This window comes from Haliotis rubra, unplaced genomic scaffold (genome assembly GCF_003918875.1).
Source record: "Haliotis rubra isolate DU_JTF1 unplaced genomic scaffold, ASM391887v1 Scf25, whole genome shotgun sequence".
In the NCBI taxonomy this organism is placed as follows: domain Eukaryota; kingdom Metazoa; phylum Mollusca; class Gastropoda; order Lepetellida; family Haliotidae; genus Haliotis; species Haliotis rubra.
Window position 1 is genome coordinate 280,654 of NW_025766558.1, and position 26,430 is coordinate 307,083.

General features: G+C 45.0%; 2 protein-coding genes and 2 long non-coding RNA genes across 5 annotated transcripts in view; 3 read left to right on the forward strand and 1 right to left on the reverse strand.

The window, feature by feature from the left end:
• The window catches only part of LOC124279324 (nesprin-1-like), a 28,261-nt gene extending 13,612 nt beyond the window's left edge, over positions 1-14,649 (forward strand). Inside the window, exons 10-25 of one of the 2 annotated variants that reach the window (XM_046715135.1) lie at positions 2,611-2,777; positions 2,883-3,045; positions 3,194-3,381; positions 3,963-4,113; positions 4,231-4,551; positions 4,749-4,943; positions 6,126-6,182; positions 6,441-6,606; positions 6,742-6,917; positions 7,079-7,193; positions 7,282-7,487; positions 8,048-8,377; positions 8,865-9,077; positions 9,211-9,348; positions 9,645-9,697; positions 13,557-14,649. In XM_046715135.1, coding sequence (XP_046571091.1) covers positions 2,611-2,777; positions 2,883-3,045; positions 3,194-3,381; positions 3,963-4,113; positions 4,231-4,551; positions 4,749-4,943; positions 6,126-6,182; positions 6,441-6,606; positions 6,742-6,917; positions 7,079-7,193; positions 7,282-7,487; positions 8,048-8,377; positions 8,865-9,077; positions 9,211-9,348; positions 9,645-9,697; positions 13,557-13,782 — 2,865 coding nt within the window. In that variant the 3' untranslated portion in view covers positions 13,783-14,649. The remainder of the gene's footprint in view (positions 1-2,610; positions 2,778-2,882; positions 3,046-3,193; positions 3,382-3,962; positions 4,114-4,230; positions 4,552-4,748; positions 4,944-6,125; positions 6,183-6,440; positions 6,607-6,741; positions 6,918-7,078; positions 7,194-7,281; positions 7,488-8,047; positions 8,378-8,864; positions 9,078-9,210; positions 9,349-9,644; positions 9,698-13,556) is intronic. The other variant, XM_046715136.1, reaches the window with a different exon arrangement.
• LOC124279327 lies at positions 9,704-13,550 on the forward strand. The gene is made up of 4 exons (XR_006899337.1): positions 9,704-10,055; positions 10,621-10,858; positions 10,918-11,021; positions 11,274-13,550. It is a non-coding gene; the product is annotated as an uncharacterized LOC124279327 (long non-coding RNA).
• Positions 14,650-20,917: 6,268 nt separating the features above from the next.
• LOC124279328 (tubulin-specific chaperone C-like) lies at positions 20,918-22,799 on the forward strand. The gene is given in 2 exon segments (XM_046715140.1): positions 20,918-21,666; positions 21,668-22,799. Coding segments are annotated over 2 exon segments (1,023 nt in total). The 5' UTR covers positions 20,918-21,129; the 3' UTR covers positions 22,154-22,799.
• Positions 22,800-24,912: 2,113 nt separating this feature from the next.
• LOC124279334 lies at positions 24,913-26,423 on the reverse strand. Its single transcript, XR_006899338.1, has 2 exons — positions 26,341-26,423; positions 24,913-25,719 (listed from the first exon to the last, which is right to left on the reverse strand). It is a non-coding gene; the product is annotated as an uncharacterized LOC124279334 (long non-coding RNA).
• Positions 26,424-26,430: the final 7 nt, after the last annotated feature.

The following is a 26,430-nucleotide window of genomic DNA, read 5'->3' on the forward strand; positions in this document are numbered from 1 at the left end:
GTGTTGGCAAAAGCTAATGTGAGGCTAATGTCAGCTGTCTGTGTTGACATAGGCTAATGTCAGCTGTCTCTCTGTGTGTTGGCACAAGCTAATGTCAGCTGTCTCTCTGTGTTGACACAGGCTAATGTCAGCTGTCTCTCTGTGTTGACATAGGCTAATGTCAGCTGTCTCTCTGTGTGTTGGCACAAGCTAATGTCAGCTGTCTCTCTGTGTTGGCACAAGCTAATGTCAGCTGTCTCTGTGTGTTGACATATGCTAATGTCAGCTGTCTCTCTGTGTTGACATAGGCTGATGTCAGCTGTCTCTCTGTGTGTTGGCACAAGCTAATGTCAGGCTAATGTCAGCTGTCTCTCTGTGTTGACATCGTATGTCAGGCTGATGTCAGCTGTCTCTGTCTATCTGTGTTGGCAGCTGTCTCATTGTGTGACAGCTAATGTCAGGCTAATGTCAGCTGTCTCTCTGTCAGGCTAATGTCAGCTGCTAATGTCAGCTGTCTGTGTTCTGTGTTGACATAGGCTAATGTCAGCTGTCTCTCTGTGTGTTGGCAAAAGCTAATGTCAGCTGTCTCTCTGTGTTGACACAGGCTAATGTCAGCTGTCTCTCTGTGTTGACACAAGCTAAAGTCAGCTGTCTCTCTGTGTTGACACAGGCTAATGTCAGCTGTCTCTCTGTGTTGACACAAGCTAATATCAGCTGTCTCTCTGTGTTGACACAAGCTAATGTCAGGCTAATGTCAGCTGTCTATCTGTGTTGACACAAGCTAATGTCAGCTGTCTCTCTGTGTTGACACAAGCTAATGTCAGGCTAATGTCAGCTGTCTCTCTGTGTTGACACAGGCTAATGTCAGCTGTCTATCTGTGTTGACACGGGCTTATGTCAGCTGTCTCTCTGTGTTCACACAAGCTAATGTCAGCTGTCTCTCTGTGTTGACACAGGCGAATGTCAGCTGTCTCTCTTTGTTGACACGGGCCAATGTCAGGCTAATGTCAGCTGTCTCTCTGTGTTGACACAGGCAAATGTCAGGCTAATGTCAGCTGTCTGTCTGTGTTGACACAGGCTAATGTCAGCTGTCTCTCTGTGTTGACACAAGCTAATGTCAGCTGTCTCTCTGTGTTGACACAAGCTAATGTCAGGTGTCTCTCTGTGTTGACACAGGTCTATTTCAGCTGTCTCTCTGTGTTGACACAAGCTAATGTCAGGCTAATGTCAGGTGTCTATCTGTGTTGACACAGGCCAATGTCAGCTGTCTCTCTGTGTTGACATGTGCTAATGTCAGCTGTCTGTCTGTGTTGACACAGGTCAATGTCAGCTCTCTCTGTGTTGACACAAGCTAAAGTCAGCTGTCTCTCTGTGTTGACACAAGCTAATGTCAGGCTAATGTCAGCTGTCTCTCTGTGTTGACACAAGCTAATGTCAGGCTAATGTCAGCTGTCTCTCTGTGTTGACACAAGCTAATGTCAGGCTAATGTCAGCTGTCTCTATGTGTTGACACAAGCTAATGTCAGGCTAATGTCAGCTGTCTCTCTGTGTTGACACAAGCTAATGTCAGCTGTCTCTCTGTGTTGACACAAGCTAAAGTCAGCTGTCTCTCTGTGTTGACACAAGCTAATGTCAGGCTAATGTCAGCTGTCTCTCTGTGTTGACACAAGCTAATGTCAGGCTAATGTCAGCTGTCTCTCTGTGTTGACACAAGCTAATGTCAGGCTAATGTCAGCTGTCTCTATGTGTTGACACGGGCTAATGTCAGCCGTCTGTGTTGACACAGGCTAATGTCAGCTGTCTCTCTGTGTTGACACAAGCTAATGTCAGCTGTCTCTCTGTGTTGACACAAGCTAATGTCAGGCTAATGTCAGCTGTCTCTCTGTGTTGACACGGGCTTATGTCAGCTGTCTGTCTGTTGACACAGGCTAATGTCAGCTGTCTGTGTTGACACGGGCTAATGTCAGCTGTCTCTCTGTGTTGACACAAGCTAATGTCAGCTGTCTCTTTGTGTTGGCAAAATCTGTCATTGTCCACTGTCTAAATCAACAGGCTAATGTCAGGCTAATGTCAGCTGTCTCTCTGTGTTGACACAAGCTAATGTCAGCTGTCTCTCTGTGTTGACACAGGCTAATGTCAGCTGTCTCTCTGTGTTGACACAAGCTTAATGTCAGGTGTCTCTCTGTGTTGACACAGGTCAATTTCAGGTGTCTCTCTGTGTTGACACAGGCTAATGTCAGCTGTCTCTCTGTGTTGACACAAGCTAATGTCAGCTGTCTGTCTGTGTTGACACAGGTCAATGTCAGCTCTCTCTGTGTTGACACAAGCTAATGTCAGCTGTCTCTCTGTGTTGACACAGGCTAATGTCAGCTGTCTCTCTGTGTTGACACAAGCTAATGTCAGCTGTCTCTCTGTGTTGACACAGGCTAATGTCAGCTGTCTCTTTGTGTTGACAAAATCTGTCATTGTCCACTGTCTAAATCTACAGGCTAATGTCAGGTGTCTCTCTGTGTTGACTAAGTGTTGTTTATGTAGTCTGTAGGTCTGTTTATGAGCTGAATTTGAGCAGTGTTCAAGTCAACCTTTTAGTCCTCCTTTAAGAATGTAAAGTTATTTTTGTCTGATCTCCAGGAGGTGCAAGACAAGCTTATGGCAAAGGAAAGAGAGAAGAACCAGCTAATGGATCAAGGTCATCGGCTGATGAAGGTCAGCAGTGACATCCGTGCCTCGGACATTGAACACCGTATTGAGAAACTTGATGATAGATGGCAACACTTGCAGTCAGTTGTCAGCTTCAGGTGAGCCGTTTCTACGTATGTTACTGAAGTGAATAGCACGAGCACCCCCACCCACTCTCTCGGCAACATGTGTCACCGTGGCTCATTGGCCTGCCTTTGTTACAGAAAGAGGAAGCTGCATGAGACGGTGCTTGCTGTAAGACAACTAGACATCAGTATGCGCAACCTGAGCAGATGGTTGTCAGATATGGAACAAGAAGTAGGTGGCGCTATAGTCTACAGTGATTGTGATTGGCAAGAGATACAGACAAAGATTCACCAACAACAGGTGGGGATTTTACTGCTTCATGTGTGATGCGAGTCAATTTTGTCAATTGTTTGATTTGTGTGATGTTGTTTTTCTTTTACCTTTATAGTTAATGAAATGAGAATCATAAACCAAGAAATACAATGAAGTGTGACGTTGTGTGTTGCAGGAGTTACAGAAGGACATCGAGCAGCACAGTGCTGGTGTGGCGTCAGTACTCAACCTGTGTGAGGTGTTGCTCCATGACTCCGACGCCTGCCCAACAGACATTGAGTACAACGCTTTGCAGCATGCTCGCAAAACCCTGGACCAGCGCTTGCGCTCCATCTGTAAGCTGTCCCCGGAGAGGCGGGCAAGGTGAGAGAGACAGGGCACCATATCAGGTCCCACATTGGAGATTGTATGTCTTCAAACAGGGTGTATGACAGTCTAGAATTTCTAACATACAATATTAAGTTTGGGCAATGCACATATACAGTATATAAACATTACTTTTATGCAAGTGGCCATACAATATATCAAATGTGTTGAGCATGCATAAGTCTGGATCAATGTGCAGCCATCATGTAAGTGTAATGTAAGATTGAGGTCAGTGATCTACAGGAATTGTTCTACTGGTCACAAATGTATATTTGATTGATGCCACCGTTTCTGTGAGGTGTTTAAGATTGAGGTCACTGATCTGTATGGTGTATTGTAGAATTGAGGTCACAGGTGTTCATGGGGTGTTGTAGAATTGAGGTCACTGATCTTCATGGAGTGTTGTAGAATTAAGGTCACTGATCTTCATAGGGTGTTGTAGAATTGAAGTCACAGATGTTCATGGTGTATTGTAGTATTGAGGTCACTGATCTTCATGGTGTATTGTAGAACTGAGGTCAAAGATCTTCATGGGGTGTTGTAAGATTGAGCTCACAGATCTGTATGGTGTATTGTAGGATTGAAGAGAGTTGGCAGCTTTGGGAAGTGTTCAAGCAAGACTGTAAGACCTTCAGTGACTGGCTGATTGATGTTGAAACTGAGGTCGGCACCTACAGTGTGGAAGATGTGTCTGTGGAACTCACCAAAGAGGAGATCAGGAAATATGAGGTCAGTCCAATTCATCACAACTAAACTATAATCCCTTCTCCATTCAAACAACTACAAACTACACATTGTTTCATTCCCAGTTCAGCACAGTTACCCTCCTTCTTCCTTCTCCCACAGACCCTCCAGCGCAACGTGCTCAACCACCTGGGAGAGCTGGAGCACATCAACAAGCAGTACCGGCGTCTGGCCAGGGAGGGACGCACAGACACCAATGGCAGTCTGCGGGCCAGCATGCAGGATGTCAATGATCGGTGGGACCATCTGCAGAAGCGCGTCACCTCCATCATGAAATGCCTCCGCAACTCCACCAGCATCCGCACAGACTTTAGCAGCACACAAACATCCCTGATGACCTGGCTGATAGAGATAGAGTCTCAACTGAACACCATCCAGCGGCACTCCAGTGGAGACATGGCAACACAGCAGGCCCAGATCAGTGTAAGATAGTGGATGTAACAGTATGTGATGGTTGGTGTGTAGACATTGGTGTATCATGGTACAGACATTGGTGTATCATGGTACAGACATTGGTGTATCATGGTACAAACATTGGTGTATCATGGTACAGACATTGGTGTATCATGGTACAGATATTGGTGTGTCATGGTACACAACTTTGTGTATTTTGTCTTCAGAGACTGGTGGAGGAGATCAATTCAAAGAGGAGCAGGTTTGAGTACCTGGACCAGTCAGCTGTATACTTGATGCAGAAAGGTGATGCTGACGAGGTGGTGCAGGTGCAGGGGGACCTGGAGGAGATACGGCGACGCTGGAAGCAGGTTCTGGAGCAGGCCACTGTGTACAACATACAGGTGTCATCTACAACACAGGTGGGTAGAAGGCAGGACACATGGTATAACACAGGTGGGTAGAAGGCAGGACACATGGTAGAACACAGGTGGGTAGAAGGCATGACACATGGTAGAACACAGGTGGGTAGAAGGCCGGTCACATGGTATAACACAGGTGGGTAGAAGTTAGGACACATGGTATAACACAGGTGGGTAGAAGGCAGGACACATGGTATAACACAGGCAGGTAGAAGGCGGAACACATGGTATAACACAGGCAGGTAGAAGGCAGGACACATGGTATAACACAGGTGGGTAAAAGGCAGGGTAAAACATAGGTGGGTAGAAGGCAGGACACATGGTATAACAGGTGGGTAGAAGGCAGGACATGTGGTATAAAATAGAAGGCAGGACACTTAGAAGGCAGGACACATGGTATAACACAGGTGGGTAGAAGGCAGGACACATGGTATAACACAGGTGGGGGTATGGAAGGCAGGACAGGTGTGGTATAAACACAGGTGGGTAGGAGGAGGCAGGCAGGACACATGGTATGAAGGCAGGAAACAGGTGGGTAGAAGGCAGGACACATGGTAGAACACAGGTGGGTAGAAGGCAGGACACATGGTATAACACAGGTGGGTAGAAGGCAGAACACATGGTAGAACACAGGTGGGTAGAAGGCAGGACACATGGTATAACACAGGTGGGTAGAAGGCAGGACACACATGGTAATTCACAGGTGGGTAGAAGGCAGGACACATGGTATAACACAGGTGGGTAGAAGGCAGGACACATGGTATAACACAGGTGGGTAGAAGGCAGGACACATGGTATAACACAGGTGGGTAGAAGGCAGGACACATGGTATAACACAGGTGGGTAGAAGGCAGGACATGTGGTATAACACAGGTGGGTAGAAGGCAGGACACATGGTAGAACACAAGTGGGTAGAAGGCAGGACACATGGTATAACACAGGTGGGTAGAAGGCAGGACACATGGTAGAACACAGGTGGCAGTGTACTCTATACAACACACACGGGGTGTAGGGTATGGGGCATTGGCATCACTGCTGCTTATACATGATGCACTGTTTCCATTCTCCTGGTTGAATGTAGTAGTGCATAGTCGTTGTTATATGGATAGGTGGTGTGAATATGGATGTTTTACTGGTCAGGGGACTGTGCTGGAGAGTGAACTGTCTACTGATTGTTTTCAGATTGAGGAGACACGTCTGTTTGAGCAGAGGAGTACCATGGTGAATCCTGATGAGGAGGTAGGTACCCACGTTGCTGTCATTACCAACAGTCTTCCCTCAGAGAAGTTACGCCTTGTGCCTCAGATTATTATAGAATTCTGGGACAGTTGACTCAGCCATCTCCAATGGTGGTAGCAGACACTCAGAACTTAGAGCGTCAGTTAGAGTCTTTATTGAATTGGTTGCTTCTAATTTCTTTGTTTCATTAAAACAAAAGATAGTAATATTTTGCCATATGACTGTCCTGAACTTACTCTGGGCTCTCTGCTTCTGCAGGAGATGAGTGTCACATCTGTCGATGTGCGGCGGAGACAGATGCAGGATACATCAGCCACAGTAGACTTGGATGTCACAGAGCTGGAGGCCTACTTGGCCAGTTCCCCACCAGAGAGCCCCCCACAGAAACGTCGCACAATGCCACGATCATCAACTCTAGACACAGGTGATGCATAACGAGCGATTGTCACTGGGTGACCTTAACACTGTACATGGACACAGGGGGAGCTGATGGGTTTACATGGATTGACAGGATGCAAGAAGAGAAAGCTACTTACATACTCACCATTTATTGTTGCAGATGCCAGCAAGCGAGTTGAGAAGCGACAGAAGATGAAGTCGGAGTTGGGTCAGAAGGGGAAGACAGCCAAGTATGACCCCCTCCTCAACAAGCTTGGGGATGCTATTGAGGATGCTGCAGGGAAGCTGCTTGTGGCCGAGAGGCAGATCTCCTCCGGAGCAGACAGCAGTAGTCTCGTATGTCCTCCATATTTCTGCCGTGTATGTCTCTGTAGCCATTTGCAGCACACATTTGTCTGGAGTACCTCTTTATTGTGTCACACTGACATTGAGTGTTAATCCTTTGAAGGGAGTGGCAGCTGACACTAAATACACCAGTATTCCCCTCTGTGTTGCAGCATAGTTATCGGTCCGATTGTGAGCGGGCGATTGAGACAGTTCAACGTCTGGAGCAGCGCCTCAAGTCGGAGACAGGCCAGACACGAATGAATTATCTTGACACTCAAGTCAGAAGTAAGTTTCTCTTGTTCAGTTTCTCATGTACATATGTTCAGAAGACTGCCTGTTATGTATGTACACTGACTGCCTCGGTTGTCTGCAGGTGTTGTGCAGCGTTGGGAGATCCTCCAGCTGCGTGTCACGGAGCGTGAGTACAAGGTGGTGACCGAGCGCCAGGACCAGACACAGTTCCGGGTCGACCTGGACAACATGCTGGCCTGGCTGGATGAGGCCGAGGCCCTGCAGTCAGCCCAGCAACCGTTGCCTGGCGACATGGCAGAACTGGAAAGTGTCATCAGACAGTACAAGGTGAGTTGACATGCAGTCAGCCCAACAACCGTTGCCTGGCGACATGGCAGAACTGGACAGTGTCATCAGACAGTACAAGGTGAGTTGACATGCAGTCAGCCCAACAACCGTTACCTGGCAACATGGCAGAACTGGAAAGTGTCATCAGACAGTACAAGGTGAGATGAGCATGACGCGGCAGTCAGCCCAGCAACCGCTGCCTGCCTGGCGACATGGCAGAACTGGAAAGTGTCATCAGACAGTACAAGGTGAGATGACGTGCAGTCAGCCCAGCAACCGTTGCCTGGCGACATGGCAGAACTGGACAGTGTTATCAGACAGTACAAGGTGAGATGACGTGCAGTCAGCCCAGCAACCGTTGCCTGGCGACATGGCAGAACTGGAAAGTGTCATCAGACAGTACAAGGTGAGATGACGTGCAGTCAGCCCAGCAACCGTTGCCTGGCGACATGGCAGAACTGGAAAGTGTCATCAGACAGTACAAGGTGAGATGATATGCAAGAATCTTATGGGAATGAGTTTATGCCAGATCTGTGGACAATCACAAACATGTGTTTCAGGACTTCCTGGTGCAGCTGGAGTCAAAGAAAGCCCGGGTGTTGTCCATCAACCTCATCAGCAAGAACTTCATCAACCTCTCCACAGCAGATGGCCGTGATATGCAGGAGAAACTCCGACAGATGAACGAACGATGGGAGGCAGTCAACTCACGGGCTGATAGTGTCCACCGTGGCCTGCAGGTGGCCCTGCTGCAGAGTCAGGAGTTCCATCATGAAATACATGACCGCTACATGTGGCTGGAGAGCATCGAGAACAGGATGCAGAAGTGTGAGCCCATTAAGCTGAATGCTGATGAGACACACCTGTGGCTGCAGTACAACAGATTGATGGTAAGTCAGTACAACCAGCTGATGGTAAGTCAGTACAACCAGCTGATGGTAAGTCAGTACAGCCAGCTGATGGTAAGTCAGTACAACCAGCTGATGGTAAGTCAGTACAGCCAGCTGATGGTAAGTCAGTACAACCAGCTGATGGTAAGTCAGTACAGTCAGCTGATGGTAAGTCAGTACAACCAGCTGATGGCAAGTCAGTACAACCAGCTGATGGCAAGTCAGTACAACCAGCTGATGGCAAGTCAGTACAACCTGGTAAGTCAGTACAACCAATTGATGGTAAGTCAGTTCAACCGATTGATAGTAAGTCAATATAACCAGCTGATGATAAGTCCATATCTCTACCTGATGTTGGCTTATTATATGACGATATGATGGTAGCCCTACATGACTGTACCCTGTATACTGGTACCCTGTCAGGTGGTACCCTGTAAAGTGGTACCTTCTGTGATGATACCCAGTATGATGTGGAGGACTGTTGCAGGAGCTGCATGGAGAGCTGGAGAGGAACCAGCCTAAGATCCTGGCCATCAAGGACACCACAGACCAGCTGTATATGAACACTGACTCACAGGAGATGGTTAATGCCAAAGATAAAATGCACATCATTGCCAACCGTGTAAGGGCATTACTTCGGCTGACATCATCCTATATCTCTAGTCTGGAGAACAAGCTACACATCTCTGCTCGGGCATCGGTGAGTAGTTGTCTTAGGAACTCCTGCTAACTGAAGGGTTAAGTTGTTCAAACATTTCATATGTACTTGGGACCTAAATAGTTTGGATAAAGTGTGTTTTTAGCTGATCTGTAGTTGTTTTGGGTTGTTCCAGCCAGCAAACTTAGATGTATCAGATGTATCCTCTGGGACATCGCGAGGATCACGATCAAGCAGTCCAAGGTCATCCCTACTGAGGCCAGGATCCTCCTTGAGAGTGAGGAATCGATCACCCTTTGCCCTCTCACGACAGGTACGCAGGAGAATCAGAGTCATGCAATCATTACAGGAATCAAAATCAAGGGCATTCAAGATTTTTTTGTCAACTTAAATGTTGTATGCTGAGCAGCCTAGAAAGCGAGCAGCACTCTGGCCAGAAGCACTAAGTATTTGTTGTGTGCAGGAAGCTCCTCCATACTGTAGACATGTCAGTATACTGATAGTACAGCCAACAATCTGTGGGTAATTTGTAGTTGTAAACCTTGTAACGCATAACCATCCTTACTTCAGTTATCTCCCCTATAAATATGATTGTGTTGCTTTCTACAGCTTCTGTTTGGAGACACTCGACCCCTGCTCCAGCCAGCGGACGAAACTGACAAGTAAATACCATTCCCCTACCACTCCTTCCCCATTCCTTGGAGGGAGAGGGGAGGGGCCCAGACTTCTGGGTCATGATTCTCAGCATGTTCAATGTTTGCTTTGGTGCATCGTTACTACCTTTGTGCTGCCTCAGACTCCAATATGGCTGCCCAAGAGGACTGGGTTTAGATAGATCAATGTGCAGGGGCAGTGCACGACTTAGCAATCTCGCACTCTGGGAAGTACCTGCATTGCATGGGTGTTGGTAACAACATTAGTGTAGAACATCAACAGCAACATGGCTTATATTGGTCTGACACTCTACCTCTACCACCTCCTCCTCCAACATTATTAGTCCAAACAAGCACTCTCCTACAGGTACCAACAGTTACACACACTCTCTCCTGCAGGTACCATCAGTCACATGCAGACGCTCTCCTACAGGTACCATCAGTCACATGCAGACGCTCTCCTACAGGTACCATCAGTCACATGCAGACGCTCTCCTACAGGTACCAACAGTTACACACACTCTCTCCTGCAGGTACCATCAGTCACATCACTCCACAGGTACCATCAGTCACATGCAGACGCTCTCCTACAGGTACCAACAGTTACACAGCAGACTCTCTCCTACAGGTACCAACAGTTACACACACTCTCTCCTGCAGGTACCATCAGTCACATGCAGACGCTCTCCTACAGGTACCATCAGTCACACGCAGACTCTCTCCTACAGGTACCAACAGTTACACACAGACTCTCTCCTGCAGGTACCAACAGTTACACACAGACTCTCTCCTGCAGGTACCAACAGTTACACACAGACTCTCTCCTACAGGTACCATCAGTTACACGCAGACTCTCTCCTGCAGGTACCATCAGTCACATGCAGACGCTCTCCTACAGGTACCATCAGTCACATGCAGACGCTCTCCTACAGGTACCATCAGTCACACACAGGAACTCTCCTGCAGGTACCATCAGTCACACACAGGAACTCTCCTGCAGGTACCATCAGTCACATGCAGACGCTCTCCTACAGGTACCATCAGTCACACACAGGAGCTCTCCTGCAGGTACCATCAGTCACACACAGGAACTCTCCTGCAGGTACCATCAGTCACACACAGGAACTCTCCTGCAGGTACCATCAGTCACACACAGGAACTCTCCTGCAGGTACCATCAGTCACACACAGGAACTCTCCTGCAGGTACCATCAGTCAGCTCTCCTGCAGGTACCATCAGTCACACACAGGAACTCTCCTACAGGTACCATCAGTCACACACAGGAACTCTCCTACAGGTACCATCAGTCACACATGCAGGCGCTCTCCTACAGGTACTAACAGTCACTCTCCTACAGATACCATCAGACACACACAGGAACTCTCCTGCAGGTACCATCAGACACACACAGGCACTCTCCTGCAGGTACCATCAGTCACACACAGGAACTCTCCTGGAGGTACCATCAGTCACATGCAGACACTTTCCTGCAGGTACCATCAGTCACACACAGACTCTCTCCTACAGGTACCGACAGTCACACACAGGCACTCTCCCACAGGTACCAACAGTCACTCTCCTGCAGGTATCAACAGTTACACACAGGCACTCTCCTACGATACCAACAGTTACACACAGGCACTCTCCTGCAGGTAGTCACACCATCAACCACGGGCACTACCTCAAAACCACACACAAAGGTTCCGCATGTCTAACACCAGCACTGATGCACCAACATACATACTAAAGTCTCACCAGTAACACGCCCTTGTATTGGTATGTCCCCTGAAAGTCCTCCCTGGGATGAAAGCATGTAACAGAAATATGTGTAGTTGATGCGAGTATCAAACACAAGTTAACATAGCAGCTGTAGGTCTCCAGCGCCTTCTGTAGCTAGACACTCACTGATGCTTGCCCATTTGGCCTTGACCATGACAAGTTCTCGGAGAGTTGTTCCTGTGGGCACTCCCTTCTGTTGCCGTGGTGCACAGCTTGTGCGCGACAGCCTCAATGGTTTTACTCTGACTTTATGTTTGCTTCAACCTTGACACATCCGTCATTTGTTGTTCAGTCTACCTCCTTCCTCCACAGTTCTGTGATGATCACTGACAGCAGAACATCTTCTAGAACTTGGAAACAGATTCCTGCATCTTGATTTGTTGTTGTTTTACATTTTCTATCAGTTTAGTTCAACTTTCAGAAATGAGTAGTCAGTTCCTTCAATGCCTGTTTAAGGCATTTGTCAACACATTGCTTTGCATGACAACTTTCTTCTTTATACATTGTGCAAACTGTTCACTAGTGTAGGCTTATATCGTGGACACATTTCACTAGTGTGTGTGAGAGTCACATATGTGATTGTCACGGAAGCATCACGTGTATCACGTGAATCACTTCTGGATCACGTTTGTGTCACATGTATCGTGTGTGTGTGATTGCCACTTTTGTCACCAGTGTTATATGTAACTGAAGCACACTTGCAGATAGATTCATTAAAAACTTTAATTAATTTTATGAAAATGAGAATTAAAACAAGCCAAGTATCCACTATGGATGGAAGGAGAAACACCTACGCTGTCTCTGCAACAACTAGAATACGGTTCAGGGCATCAGGGCAGTGTAAACAGGACTAACTCCCGCAGCTAGAATACGGTTCAGGGCATCAGGACAGTGTAAACAGGACTAACTCACGCAGCTAGACTACTGTTCAGGGCATCAGGGCAGTGTAAACAGGACTAACTCCTGCAGCTAGAATACGGTTCAGGGCATCAGGGCAGTGTAAACAGGACTAACTCACGCAGCTAGACTACTGTTCAGGGCATCAGGGCAGTGTAAACAGGACTAACTCACGCAGCTAGACTACTGTTCAGGGCATCAGGGCAGTGTAAACAGGACTAACTCCCGCAGCTAGAATACTGTTCAGGACATCAGGGCAGTGTAAACAGGACTAACTCCCGCAGCTAGAATACTGTTCAGGGCATCAGGGCAGTGTAAACAGGACTAACTCCCGCAGCTAGAATACTGTTCAGGGCATCAGGGCAGTGTAAACAGGACTAACTCCGCAGCTAGACTACTGTTCAGGGCATCAGGGCAGTGTAAACAGGACTAACTCCCGCAGCTAGAATACTGTTCAGGGCATCAGGGCAGTGTAAACAGGACTAACTCCCGCAGCTAGACTACTGTTCAGGGCATCAGGGCAGTGTAAACAGGACTAACTCCCGCAGCTTCATATACGAGCTGTCTGGATATGTAGGTTCCTTTAGTGACATTTATAAGCTGGTATGATGAAGAGGAATATTTGGTTATGGATAGACATCTTCTTTATTGCAGTAGATAGGGCTTGCAGTTGCATGTATAAGCTGTATAACATAGCAGAATGTCCATATACATATATACAGGTCACGCTTCTGGAGCTGGTGTAATACTGGAGCAGGAGACATATAGCAGACAATATATCACTATGCCAACCAGATGGCTGATGTCAACAAAGCTCCGTTCTAATCATCGCTCATTCCATTTGTAACCTTCTCACCCTCCATACCTTCTGCAGTACTCATGCTTCACTAAACAAGCTGATCTCATAGTTCCATGTGCCATCTTTCAAACAATGGGCAATTAGTTGTAATTCATCAAGATTTCCCTTTCAAAATCTTTCACACTGATGGTGTAATACTTCAGTAATCACTTTAAATATTTCTGAAATGGTTAAAGAAATATTCTTTTCTAATTACTTCCATCATTGTTCCCTATTGCATCAGATCATCTCCCTGTTCATCACCGTCACATCACTCAATGATCTACATCGCTGTTTATCACTTATGTGTGTTGTCATGGACACAGTGTCACACTCTACTTTCAACTCTTTCAGTTTAAATACCGCACGTGATATCGTGTCCCTCCGGCGACGACGGGCACCGCTGTTTGCGCGAGTGTTGCGGACAGCATTGCCACTCCAGCTGTTGTTACTGCTGCTGCTGGGCATGGCCTGCCTGGTCCCTATCTGTGAGGATGAGTACAGCTGCGTCCTTGCCAACAACCTGCAGCAGTCACTGTCGCCGATGTTGCGCTACACCCAGGGGCCTCCACCAATGTAGATTGCTGAAGTCACCATCTTTACAGTACACAGAATGACAGGCCCCCCAAGTGTTGAACAAACATTGCATCTTTCTACCAAAGTTATACACAAAACCTGTTGATTGGATCCCAGTTTCATGTGGTTGCCATGGCAACTGTTTGAATCTCTGACTTCTTAGATGGATTATTTGGACTTGCGTGAGCACAGTAAATGGAACAATTGTATGTGTGATACACTGGGAAAATATAAAGTGTTTCTGGAAACCCCGGAAATAGTGAATGTTCAGAAGCCACGGGAAACTGTGTATGTGAGGTCGATGTTGGGCAGGCACACTTCCGTGTCTCCTGTGATATAATCTCTACAAGGCAGCAGAGTTGGTCACACTGTAGAGGACCTTCAACAACGAGATGGCGTCACAGAACATTCTCTGTGTGTGTGACTGGGAGACTGTCTCAAAGCAGGGACCATGATATGACATAATATTGTTTAACATAATAAAGAATTCATAATGAAATATATACATAATATTGTACATAATATTTCTCTTGTTGTAAGGTTGTTATTTACTGCCATGCTCTATACACTGAATTATTGCATATTTTATTCCTAGATGTCTTTCTGTGCTTCACAAGTCTGTGATAGTCGTGCCTTGTAGCTTATTATACATCAAACAGACATCTGTGTGTCGCCTCGGCTTGTAGGCAACACCACTACTCTGTAGTAGTCTACTGTCACACTGGAAACGATCTGAAATATGTACATATCTACTCAGATGAATGCTGTCAATAATGTTATTCTGCCATTTTGTACAATTTTCACATCATCATCAGTTTAGCCAACAATTATCATCTATTTTGCTACCTGTATCAATAAAGTAATTATATTACACAGGTGTTTGTCATTGTGTGTCCCAAGGCTCTGTCTTGTGTGATGTGATGGAGGGAGACAGCTCCACAGTAGTGCAGGTCCTGGTAGTTGGTGTCAGCCACAGCAGTCAAATGTCCTACACACTCAGGTTGACAGTAGTTCAGGTCCTGGTAGTTGGTGTCAGCCACAGCAGTCAAATGTCCTACACACTCAGGTTGAGAGTAGTTCAGGTCCTGGTAGTTGGTGTCAGCCACAGCAGTCAAATGTCCTACACACTCAGGTTGAGAGTAGTTCAGGTCCTGGTAGTTGGTGCCAGCCACAGCAGTCAAATGTCCTACACACTCAGGTTGAGAGTAGTTCAGGTCCTGGTAGTTGGTGCCAGCCACAGCAGTCAAATGTCCTACACACTCAGGTTGACAGTAGTTCAGGTCCTGGTAGTTGGTGTCAGCCACAGCAGTCAAATGTCCCACAGCAGTCACACAGGTTGACAGTAGTTCAGGTCCTGGTAGTTGGTGTCAGCCACAGCAGTCAAATGTCCTACACACTCAGGTTGACAGTAGTTCAGGTCCTGGTAGTTGGTGCCAGCCACAGCAGTCAAATGTCCTACACACTCAGGTTGACAGTAGTTCAGGTCCTGGTAGTTGGTGTCAGCCACAGCAGTCAAATGTCCTACACACTCAGGTTGACAGTAGTTCAGGTCCTGGTAGTTGGTGTCAGCCACAGCAGTCAAATGTCCTACACACTCAGGTTGACAGTAGTTCAGGTCCTGGTAGTTGGTGTCAGCCACAGCAGTCAAATGTCCTACACACTCAGGTTGACAGTTGGTGTCAGCCACAGCAGTCAAATGTCCTACACACTCAGGTTGACAGTAGTTCAGGTCCTGGTAGTCCTGGTAGTTGTCAGCCACAGCAGTCAAATGTCCTACACACTCAGGTTGACAGTAGTTCAGGTCCTGGTAGTTGGTGTCAGCCACAGCAGTCAAATGTCCCACACACAGGTTGACAGTAGTTCAGGTCCTGGTAGTTAGTGTCAGCCACAGCAGTCAAGTGTAGTTCAGGTCCACAGTAGTTCAGGTCCTGGTAGTTGGTGTCAGCCACAGCAGTCAAATGTCCTACACACTCAGGTCCACAGTAGTTCAGGTCCTAGTAGTTGGTGTCAGCCACAGCAGTCAAATGTCCTACACACTCAGGTCCACAGTAGTTCAGGTCCTGGCAGTTGGTGTCAGCCACAGCAGTCAAATGTCCTACACACTCAGGTTCACCTTTCTGAAAGCCATGAGTACTAGTGTGGTCTGAGTACAGGATGACCCATGAGGACTGGTATGGAAGTACCAAAGTACTGGTGTGAGCTGGACAAAGAATGACCAACAAATAAAGGTATGGGACAGGCAAAGGATAAACCACAAGTGCTGGTATGGTCCAAACATAGCATTACCTACAAGTACTAGCATGGTAAAGACAAAGGATCACCCATGAGTACTGGTATGGTCCAGACAAAGGATCACCCACAAATAGACTATGGTCCAGACAAAGAATCATCCATGAGTACTGGTGTGGTCCAGACAAAGGATCACCCAGGAGTACTGGTATGGTCCAGACAAAGGATCACCCGAAAAATAGACTATGGTCCAGACAAAGGATCACCCACAAATAGACTATGGTCCAGACAAAGGATCACCCACAAATAGACTATGGTCCAGAAAAAGAATCATCCATGAGTACTGGTGTGGTCCAGACAAAGGATCACCCATGAGTACTGGTGTGGTCCAGACAAAGGATCACCCATGAGTACTGGTGTGGTCCAGACAAAGGATCACCCATGAGTACTGGTGTGGTCCAGACAAAGGATCACCCACAAATAGACTATGGTCCAGACAAAGGATCACCCACAAATAGACTATGGTCCAGACAAAGGATCACCCACAAATAGACTATGGTCCAGAAAAAGAATCATCCATGAGTACTGGTGTGGTCCAGACAAAGGATCACCCATGAGTACTGGTGTGGTCCAGACAAAAGATCACCCACAAATAGACTATGGTCCAGACAAAGGATCACCCACAAATAGACTATGGTCCAGAAAAAGAATCATCCATGAGTACTGGTATGGTCCAGACAAAGGATCACCCACAAATAGACTATGGTCCAGACAAAGGATCACCCAGGAGTACTGGTATGGTCCAGACAAAGAATCATCCATGAGTACTGGTATGGTCCAGACAAAGGATCACCCAGGAGTACTGGTATGGTCCAGACAAAGGATCACCCACAAATAGACTATGGTCCAGACAAAGGATCACCCACAAATAGACTATGGTCCAGAAAAAGAATCATCCATGAGTACTGGTGTGGTCCAGACAAAGGATCACCCATGAGTACTGGTGTGGTCCAGACAAAGGATCACCCATGAGTACTGGTGTGGTCCAGACAAAGGATCACCCATGAGTACTGGTGTGGTCCAGACAAAGGATCACCCACAAATAGACTATGGTCCAGACAAAGGATCACCCACAAATAGACTATGGTCCAGACAAAGGATCACCCACAAATAGACTATGGTCCAGAAAAAGAATCATCCATGAGTACTGGTGTGGTCCAGACAAAGGATCACCCATGAGTACTGGTGTGGTCCAGACAAAGGATCACCCAGGAGTACTGGTGTGGTCCAGACAAAGGATCACCCATGAGTACTGGTGTGGTCCAGACAAAAGATCACCCACAAATTGACATCCAATGATCGAGGGGAAAATACCAGCGCCTTGAGCATGCACTAGTTGCCTGGATATGTGCGCTATATAAATATCCTATAATAATAAAAAAAAATAAAAATAGACTATGGTCCAGACAAAGGATCACCCACAAATAGACTATGGTCCAGAAAAAGAATCATCCACAAATAGACTATGGTCCAGAAAAAGAATCATCCATGAGTACTGGTATGGTCCAGACAAAGGATCACCCACAAATAGACTATGGTCCAGACAAAGGATCACCCAGGAGTACTGGTATGGTCCAGACAAAGAATCATCCATGAGTACTGGTATGGTCCAGACAAAGGATCACCCAGGAGTACTGGTATGGTCCAGACAAAGGATCACCCACAAATAGACTATGGTCCAGACAAAGGATCACCCACAAATAGACTATGGGACAAAGGATCACCCACAAATAGACTATGGTCCAGACAAAGGATCACCCAGGAGTACTGGTATGGTCCAGACAAAGGATCACCCACAAATAGACTATGGTCCAGACAAAGGATCACCCAGGAGTACTGGTATGGTCCAGACAAAGAATCATCCATGAGTACTGGTATGGTCCAGACAAAGGATCACCCAGGAGTACTGGTATGGTCCAGACAAAGGATCACCCACAAATAGACTATGGTCCAGACAAAGGATCACCCACAAATAGACTATGGGACAGACAAAGGATCACCCACAAATAGACTATGGGACAGACAAAGGATCGTCCATGAGTACTGGTGTGGTCCAGACAAAGGATCACCCACAAATAGACTATGGTCCAGACAAAGGATCACCCACAAATAGACTATGGGACAGACAAAGGATCACCCACAAATAGACTATGGGACAGACAAAGGATCGTCCATGAGTACTGGTGTGGTCCAGACAAAGGATCACCCATGAGTACTTGTACAGTAACACTTGGTCAAGCACAATCTTGGAGTATGTCTGAGTTTAGGTTTACGCCACTTTTAGCAATATTCCAGCAGTATCACCGCGGGGGACACCAGAAATGGGCTTCACACATTGTACCCATGTGGGGAATCGAATCCGGGTTTTCGACGTGACGAGCCAACGCTGTAACCACTAGGCTACCCCACCATCCCTTGGAGTATGTGTTTTTGTTTTAGGTATAGTATTTTTAAGTTTAACTAATTGTTAAATGATTAACTTTTTATGAGTTTACAACAACAAAAACACTGCTTTTTAACATGTTGTTCCCACTGACTACTCTGACCAATCTCCTCCAACCTTACATCCCACAGGGTGGTACATGATGTATAGTACATACACAGGCTTCAGCATTTGTCATATCTGCAACAGGGAGAAGACCAGTTGTGAGGGGGACAACTCGGAGACCTTTAGTACATTGCTTAAAGTGTTTTAAATCCATATCATGCAGATGGATGTTGACGATCATAAAGACCTATTCATTGCATTATCTATAATGATAGGTGAGGTGAACATAGGTGATACATATATGTCCACATGAGAACTAACTAACCACCACCTGAATTCAAGAGCAATTTTTGGTCTGAACAGGCGATTGTACTGCAGTTTTCTGAACTGATTTAGAAGGTAACAGTATTAAAAATTAACTATCTTGATATGTAAGATGCAGACTTATACATGATAGCACGTTACTGACATGCATGACGCAGGGATCACCTGTCACAGCATTGCCGCGAACATTAACAGCACAGTTACTAGTTGATGTGAGGAAGCACATGGCCTCCAGTGAAGTAAAGATCATCCAAGACCTGCAAGACCCATGAAGAGCAATGAACGTGATGGCCCAGTCCTAATTAGTCTGGCAAGATGCAATCCAAAGACCCATTAAGTCGAACTGTACCAGCAATGTAGAGTGGGAGTTAAGCCCATCTAACTATCTAAAGAAATACCAAGTAACAAGAAACAAAAGTTACAAGAACATAACAAGTTTGGTTATTATACAAATGAAAAACAGACTGAACTGACTAAAGTAAACTACAACATGACCATGGCAACACAATAACCGCTGGCCCAGCACGTGATGGAGGGCAGGTAACAGCTACATTACTTCAGCAACCTCGGTGCCTTATGCGCATCTCAAAGTGTTTATTTTTAAACTTATCCTATCTCACGCCTCGCACCTCTCTTCTTCTACGACCATGTGTGGAAACATGCTGGAGGCTAAATTGAATCAAATCTTTACGGCCTCTCACCCACCTGACCTCTGCCCCCACTCCGATAGCATGACCTGTCAATCATCTCTATAAGCGTGTATAAATATACAATTTATGGTTAAAATTTCCAAACTTCTTGGTTATCATTCCTTCAATAATTCTGATGCTATTGTTTTCAGAGAAAAGGTCAAAAGGGACAAAGGACAAAAGGGACAAAGAAAAGTCAAAAGGGCCAAGGGAAAGTCAAAAGGGACAGATTTAAGTCAAAAGGGCCAAACTTTTAGAAAATAGTAAGATTAGAAGAAATTCATTTTATGTTGTTGCAGTAGTTGTAATCCTAAACATCTCAGAGTGTCTCAGTTTTGTATATTTAAAACATCTCAGAGTGGTTAAGTGTTTATTTTATGAGTATAGTCAACCATACAACTGTTTATGTAATGGTTAAAAGAGGTTTTAACAGAGTCGCTGGTGACAATTACACTAGTCAGTAATCTAAACAAGATTAACATTTTAATTAGTTGTGATTGGTCTCATGACTGAGAATCCTATATAAGACGAACAGTTCAACCACAATTCAAATTGGTAACTATGCCTGTAAAGTTTGTTGCTTGTAACAAGACAGCAGTTATGACTGTACAAGATGATCCCAGCTCTCCACATGGGAGTCAGCCTCCTTCCATTACAGCTGCTGATGTGTGGAGTGATGATGATGATGTCTGTAGTGAACTTTAAAGATGTGTAAATTATGAACATTTGAATTAATTATGAATATTTGATCACATATCAACACCTGAATGTATGATGATCACACTATATATTACTATTTGATAGTATTATTACTACACACATATAAAATATATATGTTATTTGAATTTGATCTATGGCCCTTTTGACTTTTTCAGTTTTGGCCCTTTTGTCCTTTGGCCCTTTTGCCCACAACCCCAAGAACTTTTCCTTTATCCAATCACTGGACTGGTCTATTGAAAACTAATCATTTTCACAAACCCAATTCATGCATAGAAATGACATCATTTCACTCTGAAAATATTGCCTCCTATGCTATATAAAGTATTGATATCGTACACATGTAAATCTGTAGCGAAGTTTCAACTCGTCCTGAAATCATATATTCTGTTTCTTGTCAGTTACACACAGAGATTCTTTCTAAATAAAAATTGACTTTCTAATCCTACACACAACAAAACAATGCGTCATGACATCGGCCCTAGTAAAAACTGTTGATCAATGACAAAGCAAGCTATCAGGTATGATACGATCCCATCTTTGGCAAATGAGTCAACATTCTGACACGCCACCAGTTTTGTGTCATACAACAGAGTTACCCGCCCTTGGTTGTTGTTATCGCTTACAGCAACGATAGTTTATATTTTTCAACTTCCAAACGATAAAACGATAAAAACTATATTAGATCATTTCTTGCACAAATTATGTTTAGCTCAGAGATAAACGGCCTCAAAGCAGGGATTAGATGGCTCATCTGCCCCGGTTTTTTTCTTGTTTATAAGCGGCATCGCGGTCATGATCAGTGTGATAAATAGCAACGACCCGTTATCAGTCCTCACGCGAAATGTCGACCTTAGGAGAATCACCTGTTGAATCTGATTTGCAAGATGACAAGAAAAAGCGTGAAGTTGAAAAACGACTTCAAAAGAGAAACGATGAAAGACAAGCGGAGCTTCAAAAACGACAAGAGGAAAAGTCGTTAACTGATGCTGCACAAGAGAGCACTGTGTGCTTCCTAGATAATTTTTCCAAAGAGAAACAGAATATCGAATCACAACTTTCTAACAGCGAACAGATACCGGAAAATGGACTTGTGGAACATTTTGACAATGTTTCGTCGCATCTGGCCAAGTTGCAGAAGTATGTGTCGGAGTCCACAATGTTTCTATCCTCGTATGAAGTTAGCAAAGCCCAGCAGACGATGAATAAGCTGCAAGTCGCTATCCAGGAAAAGCGAGATGTCATGATACCAAAGAAAAGGTTTGCTTTCAAGTCGAAGAAAATGGAGAAAGCTAAAGCCCCTAAACTGGTTGAGGATGTAGTTGACCATGCTGCGAACACTCAGACTAATCTTGAGGTTGAACTGGCAGAGTGTAAAGTTTGTTGGTGAAGTTTCCAAAGTGCTTGAGAAAACTTCGGAAGAACTAAACCAGAAAGATGTTGCATTGGCAGACCTGACAGACTGCACAGTCAAACTACTGGGAGCACCATCAGCTATACACATCAATAAACTCAACAACTGTAGGGTATTCAGTGGGCCGGTATCTGGTTCAGTATTTATTAGGCAGTGTGTTGGCTGTACGTTTGTTCTACCGTGTCAGCAACTGAGGATCCATACTACTCAAGACACCGATTTCTACATTCATGTTACCAGTAAAGCTATCATTGAGGACAGCACCAGGACTCGGTTTGCTCCTTATAACTGGAAGTATCCTGACCTTGATGAACATTATCAGGTTGCAGGTCTTGACAGGAAGAGAAACAACTGGGCAGACATTGATGACTTCAATTGGCTGGCTGCCAATGATCATTCACCTAATTGGTCAGTGATAGCTGAAGCAGACCAAACTCAACACTGGAATATTTAGTGCTTCGTTTATGTATTGCTGACAAGTGATAAAATCCACTTAACATTTGATTGTAAATCATATTGACAGTGATTGATACCATTACACACTAGTTACTGTAATTAACCAACATCTTTTGTGTTGATCAAAATCAGGGTTTATGCAGACTGTTGCCATTGATTGATTGATACAAAAAACTTTTCACATTTAGTAATGATATAGATGAATGCCCTATCAACTATGTAGTGCCCTATTACCATCTGTCTCCCCAAATCACTGCAGTAGTACCCATAATATTATACTGATTAATAATCTATCAAGTTTATGGAACATTTCACTTTTAGTGGACATATGTGAAAAGGAAGGCTACAGTGATTCACCAAATATTAATGAGTTGCATTGTCTATATTGTGGAGGTTATACAGTGATTTTACCAGTTATAAATAATGTGATAATATATTATGCATTTTACTCCACCATACATGATTTATCTTGCTATCCTAATATATTATGAGCTGGTTGCCTGTTAAAGAATATGTTATCTGTCTGAATTATCAAGCTGTTATAAGTTGAATGTCTTTGTTTCCTGAAGGTATGAGTAAAGCTTGATAAACAGGTTATGATGCAACTGATTTAATTGATGTGAAAATACAGTTTAGTTTCATGCCATGTGTTGTTGTTAATCATGATATAGATTTGTGAAGGGCCATCTTTAATTGATGTCCATAGGTGCTTTTGGATCAGTAAATAGTAAGTATGTTTATTGTCAAATTGGTAGTTTTATCTTTTTGTTTACCATGTAATATGGTGAGAGATATCTCATTAAGGGTTGGCGTGGTAGCCTTGTGGTTAAAGCATTCACATACAACACCGAAAATGTGGGTTCAATTCCTCATGTAGGTACAATATATGAAGCCTGTTTCTTATGTTCCACATGATATTGCAGGAATGTTGTTAAAAGCTGTGTAAAACCATATTCACTTACTATGAAAGGCCTCAACTTGGGCTCAAGTGTATTTTACAAGATTCCTCAAGTCCAGAATATTGTTTTACAGTGTTGCCACAATAATGAGGGGACATGAAGCTCCACTTGATTAATAGACCATTTTTTAGACTGGCACTAAAATTGCTGTACTACATCGGCCATGTCAAAATAGATGACGTATCTGCATGCACTTAATACTTTAATTCATCCCAAGTGTAATCCCTAATATAAAGTACGTATAAAGTATGGCATTTACAAGTTGGGATCATGAACATGGGAGATAGTTCTATGGATCTACAACTTCTTTGTTACAATATATCACTTCTGTATTGTAATATAGACATGTATCCATAGAATTATCCCCCTTGTTTATCAGGACAAGACGAGTGAATGGTTTTCCCAAAGATTGAAGTGAGTGAGTTAAAGTTTACACCGCATTTAGCAATATTCCAGCAATATCATGGTTGGGGACACCAGAAATGGGCTTCACACATTGTCCCCGACACTAGGCTACCACTAGGCTATCCCACCACCATCCAAAGACTGAACGTCCAAGTAAGTTGATGACAGGATTTGGTGTTCATCATCTGTATTCAATGAATTCTTCTCCAAACCTAACAGCCCAGTGGGGTAAAACAAGCACCATGATGAGGCTCTAAATGTTCATGGCATTGAATCAGCAAATTTAGTTTATCAAAAGTGGAAGAATATTCTACAGCACCACATAAGAAGTTGAAAAGCTTTCATGACATATGTAACATTAGATACAGTAAAATAAGTGAAGACCAGGATGCATCCTTCTGGAGTCTCTGTGCCAGTACCAGTGCCAGTGTTGCGATATGATATGGCAGGCCTTAACAGTGGATCAGTTTACTGTACAATCTGTTGCGATATGGCAGGCCCTAACAGTGGATCAGTTTACTGTACACCCTGGTCCAGACTGTACAATATGTTGTGGCATGACAGGCCCTAACAGTGGATCAGCTTACTGTACACCATTGGTCCAGACTCTGTACAATCTGTTGTGAGATGGCAGGCCCTGACAGTGGATCAGTTTACTGTACACCCTGGTCCAGACTCTGTACAATCTGTTGTGATATGGCAGGCCCTAACAGTGGATCAGTTTACTGTACAATCTGTACATCCTGGTCCAGGCTCTGTACAATCTGTTGTGACATGGCAGGCCCTAACAGTGGATCAGTTTACTGTACAATCTGTACATCCTGGTCCAGGCTCTGTACAATCTGTTGTGACATGGCAGGCCCTAACAGTGGATCAGTTTACTGTACAATCTGTACATCCTGGTCCAGGCTCTGTACAATCTGTTGTGACATGGCAGGCCCTAACAGTGGATCAGTTTACTGTACACCCTGGTACAGACTACGTACAACCTGTTTTGACATGGCAGGCCCTAGCAGTGGATCAGTTTACTGAACACCCTGGTCCAGGCTCTGTACAATCTTGTGATATGACAGGCCCTAGTAGTGGATCAGTTTACTGTACACCCTGGTACAGACTCCCGTTATGTACAATCTGTTGTGATATGACAGGCCCTAGCAGTGGATCAGTTTACTGTACACCCTGGTCCAGGCTCTGTACAATCTGTTGTGATATGACAGGCCCTGATTCTGGATCAGTTTAATGTACACCCTGGTACAGACTCCCTTTATGTACAATCTGGTGTGATATGACAAGCCCCGATTGTGGATCAGCAGCTACTTTTACACTGAGCATCCCAGTCCAGACGAAGTTGTTTATCGTCAGCGATGTTGCAGGAGTTTTGCAGGATTTATCAGTAGGAACACAATGAGCATGATCAAATATTCAAGCAAATTGATTACACAACTAACACAATGAAGTTACAATCCATTACAAGCCACTGCTACCAACATAACAGCACACAAACTTGTTTCAGAAAGGTTTATTAGTAAACTGGGTTTGTAACTATCAGGAGACTAAAAGTCTGGATGCATGTAGGAAACTCCACAAACTGGACAAGTTCACCAATCTTGTTAATGAGCGTACATGCACGAAGTAGAATACTGCAGACCCACACATCTCATGTCAAACACAGAGAAGCGGCAGGCAACACAGTTATCAGGATCAATCTTCTGTCAGCCTTGCAACAACGGATATCACATTGTTTCTATTCCAATACACAACATACACAGATGAATTGTCTGTGTAGTCATATCTGCTTTAACATCAACCCACGATTCCCAGATTGTCAGGAGCCACCTCACATTCTCTGTGTGTGTGTGTGTGTGTCAACTTGCTGGGTATTCTACAAACGGACCACCCGTGTGAGCGAGGCGCTTGATTTCCTCACGAGAGACGTGGGCTTGTTTCCGGGTTGACTTGGCTTGTCCCTACTGGTGTTTGGTGAAGCACGTGATGTACCAGTCACAGAATCGCGTCTGTCATCCAGGATCATTTGGGGGCGGGTCAGAATCACGACGTTTCTGCTTTCTGTGTCGTCGTTTTCATCTGGTATAGGTGTTTCTATGGTAACTCGGGCTTTCTTCGTGGACTTTGATTTAGCTGTTGCTTTGAGCGAGGTGGCGGCGGTGCCCATGGAAGGACGCTGCCGGGACGGACGTAGCTGAAACATGGCGGATGAAGAACGTCAGACATGCCCCAAAGGACGGGGAAAAGACAGTGGTACCTGGAGTCCTGAAGCAAGGTTGTTACAACTCCGCATATTAACTGTCGCGTACCAGTGAATCCATACAATAGATCAGAGTAAATCACATGGGTTAAAATAACACGATTGCTTCCGTTGTCTCTGTGTAGATAAAGGTGTTATGAGACACCCACAGCCGAGGGAGACCCAGCATGGAGATTACCGTGCCCTGGTCTCCCGGGGCGGTGTCCACCCTCAAGGCATGTAGACATGTCTGCCACCGGTCTACACATTCCTGGTATCTTGTGGCTGTAGATATAATATGTAACGTTATGTACAGGTGCAGAAGGGTATGGCGACCTGTAGTTGATCTTTGTGTGCGTTCAGTACAGGTTCACAGTGTCCCCGTGACTCTGGCTATGAGTGAGTGAGTTTAGTTTTACGTCGCACTCAGCAATATTCCAGCTATAACAAGTTTTAGATTAATCATTTCAGCTTAAGCCATAGCTACACACATACACATCTCTGAGAGAGAGAGAGAGAGAGAGAGACTGCGTATATGAACAACATAACGTGATATGTTCATGCATAGGTACTCACTCAATCCCCACAACAAAGCCCGCTTCAATGATTAGGGTGATGTCATACGGTATTGTTGTGTCACTAAGAACATTGTGACGTCATCGTTCG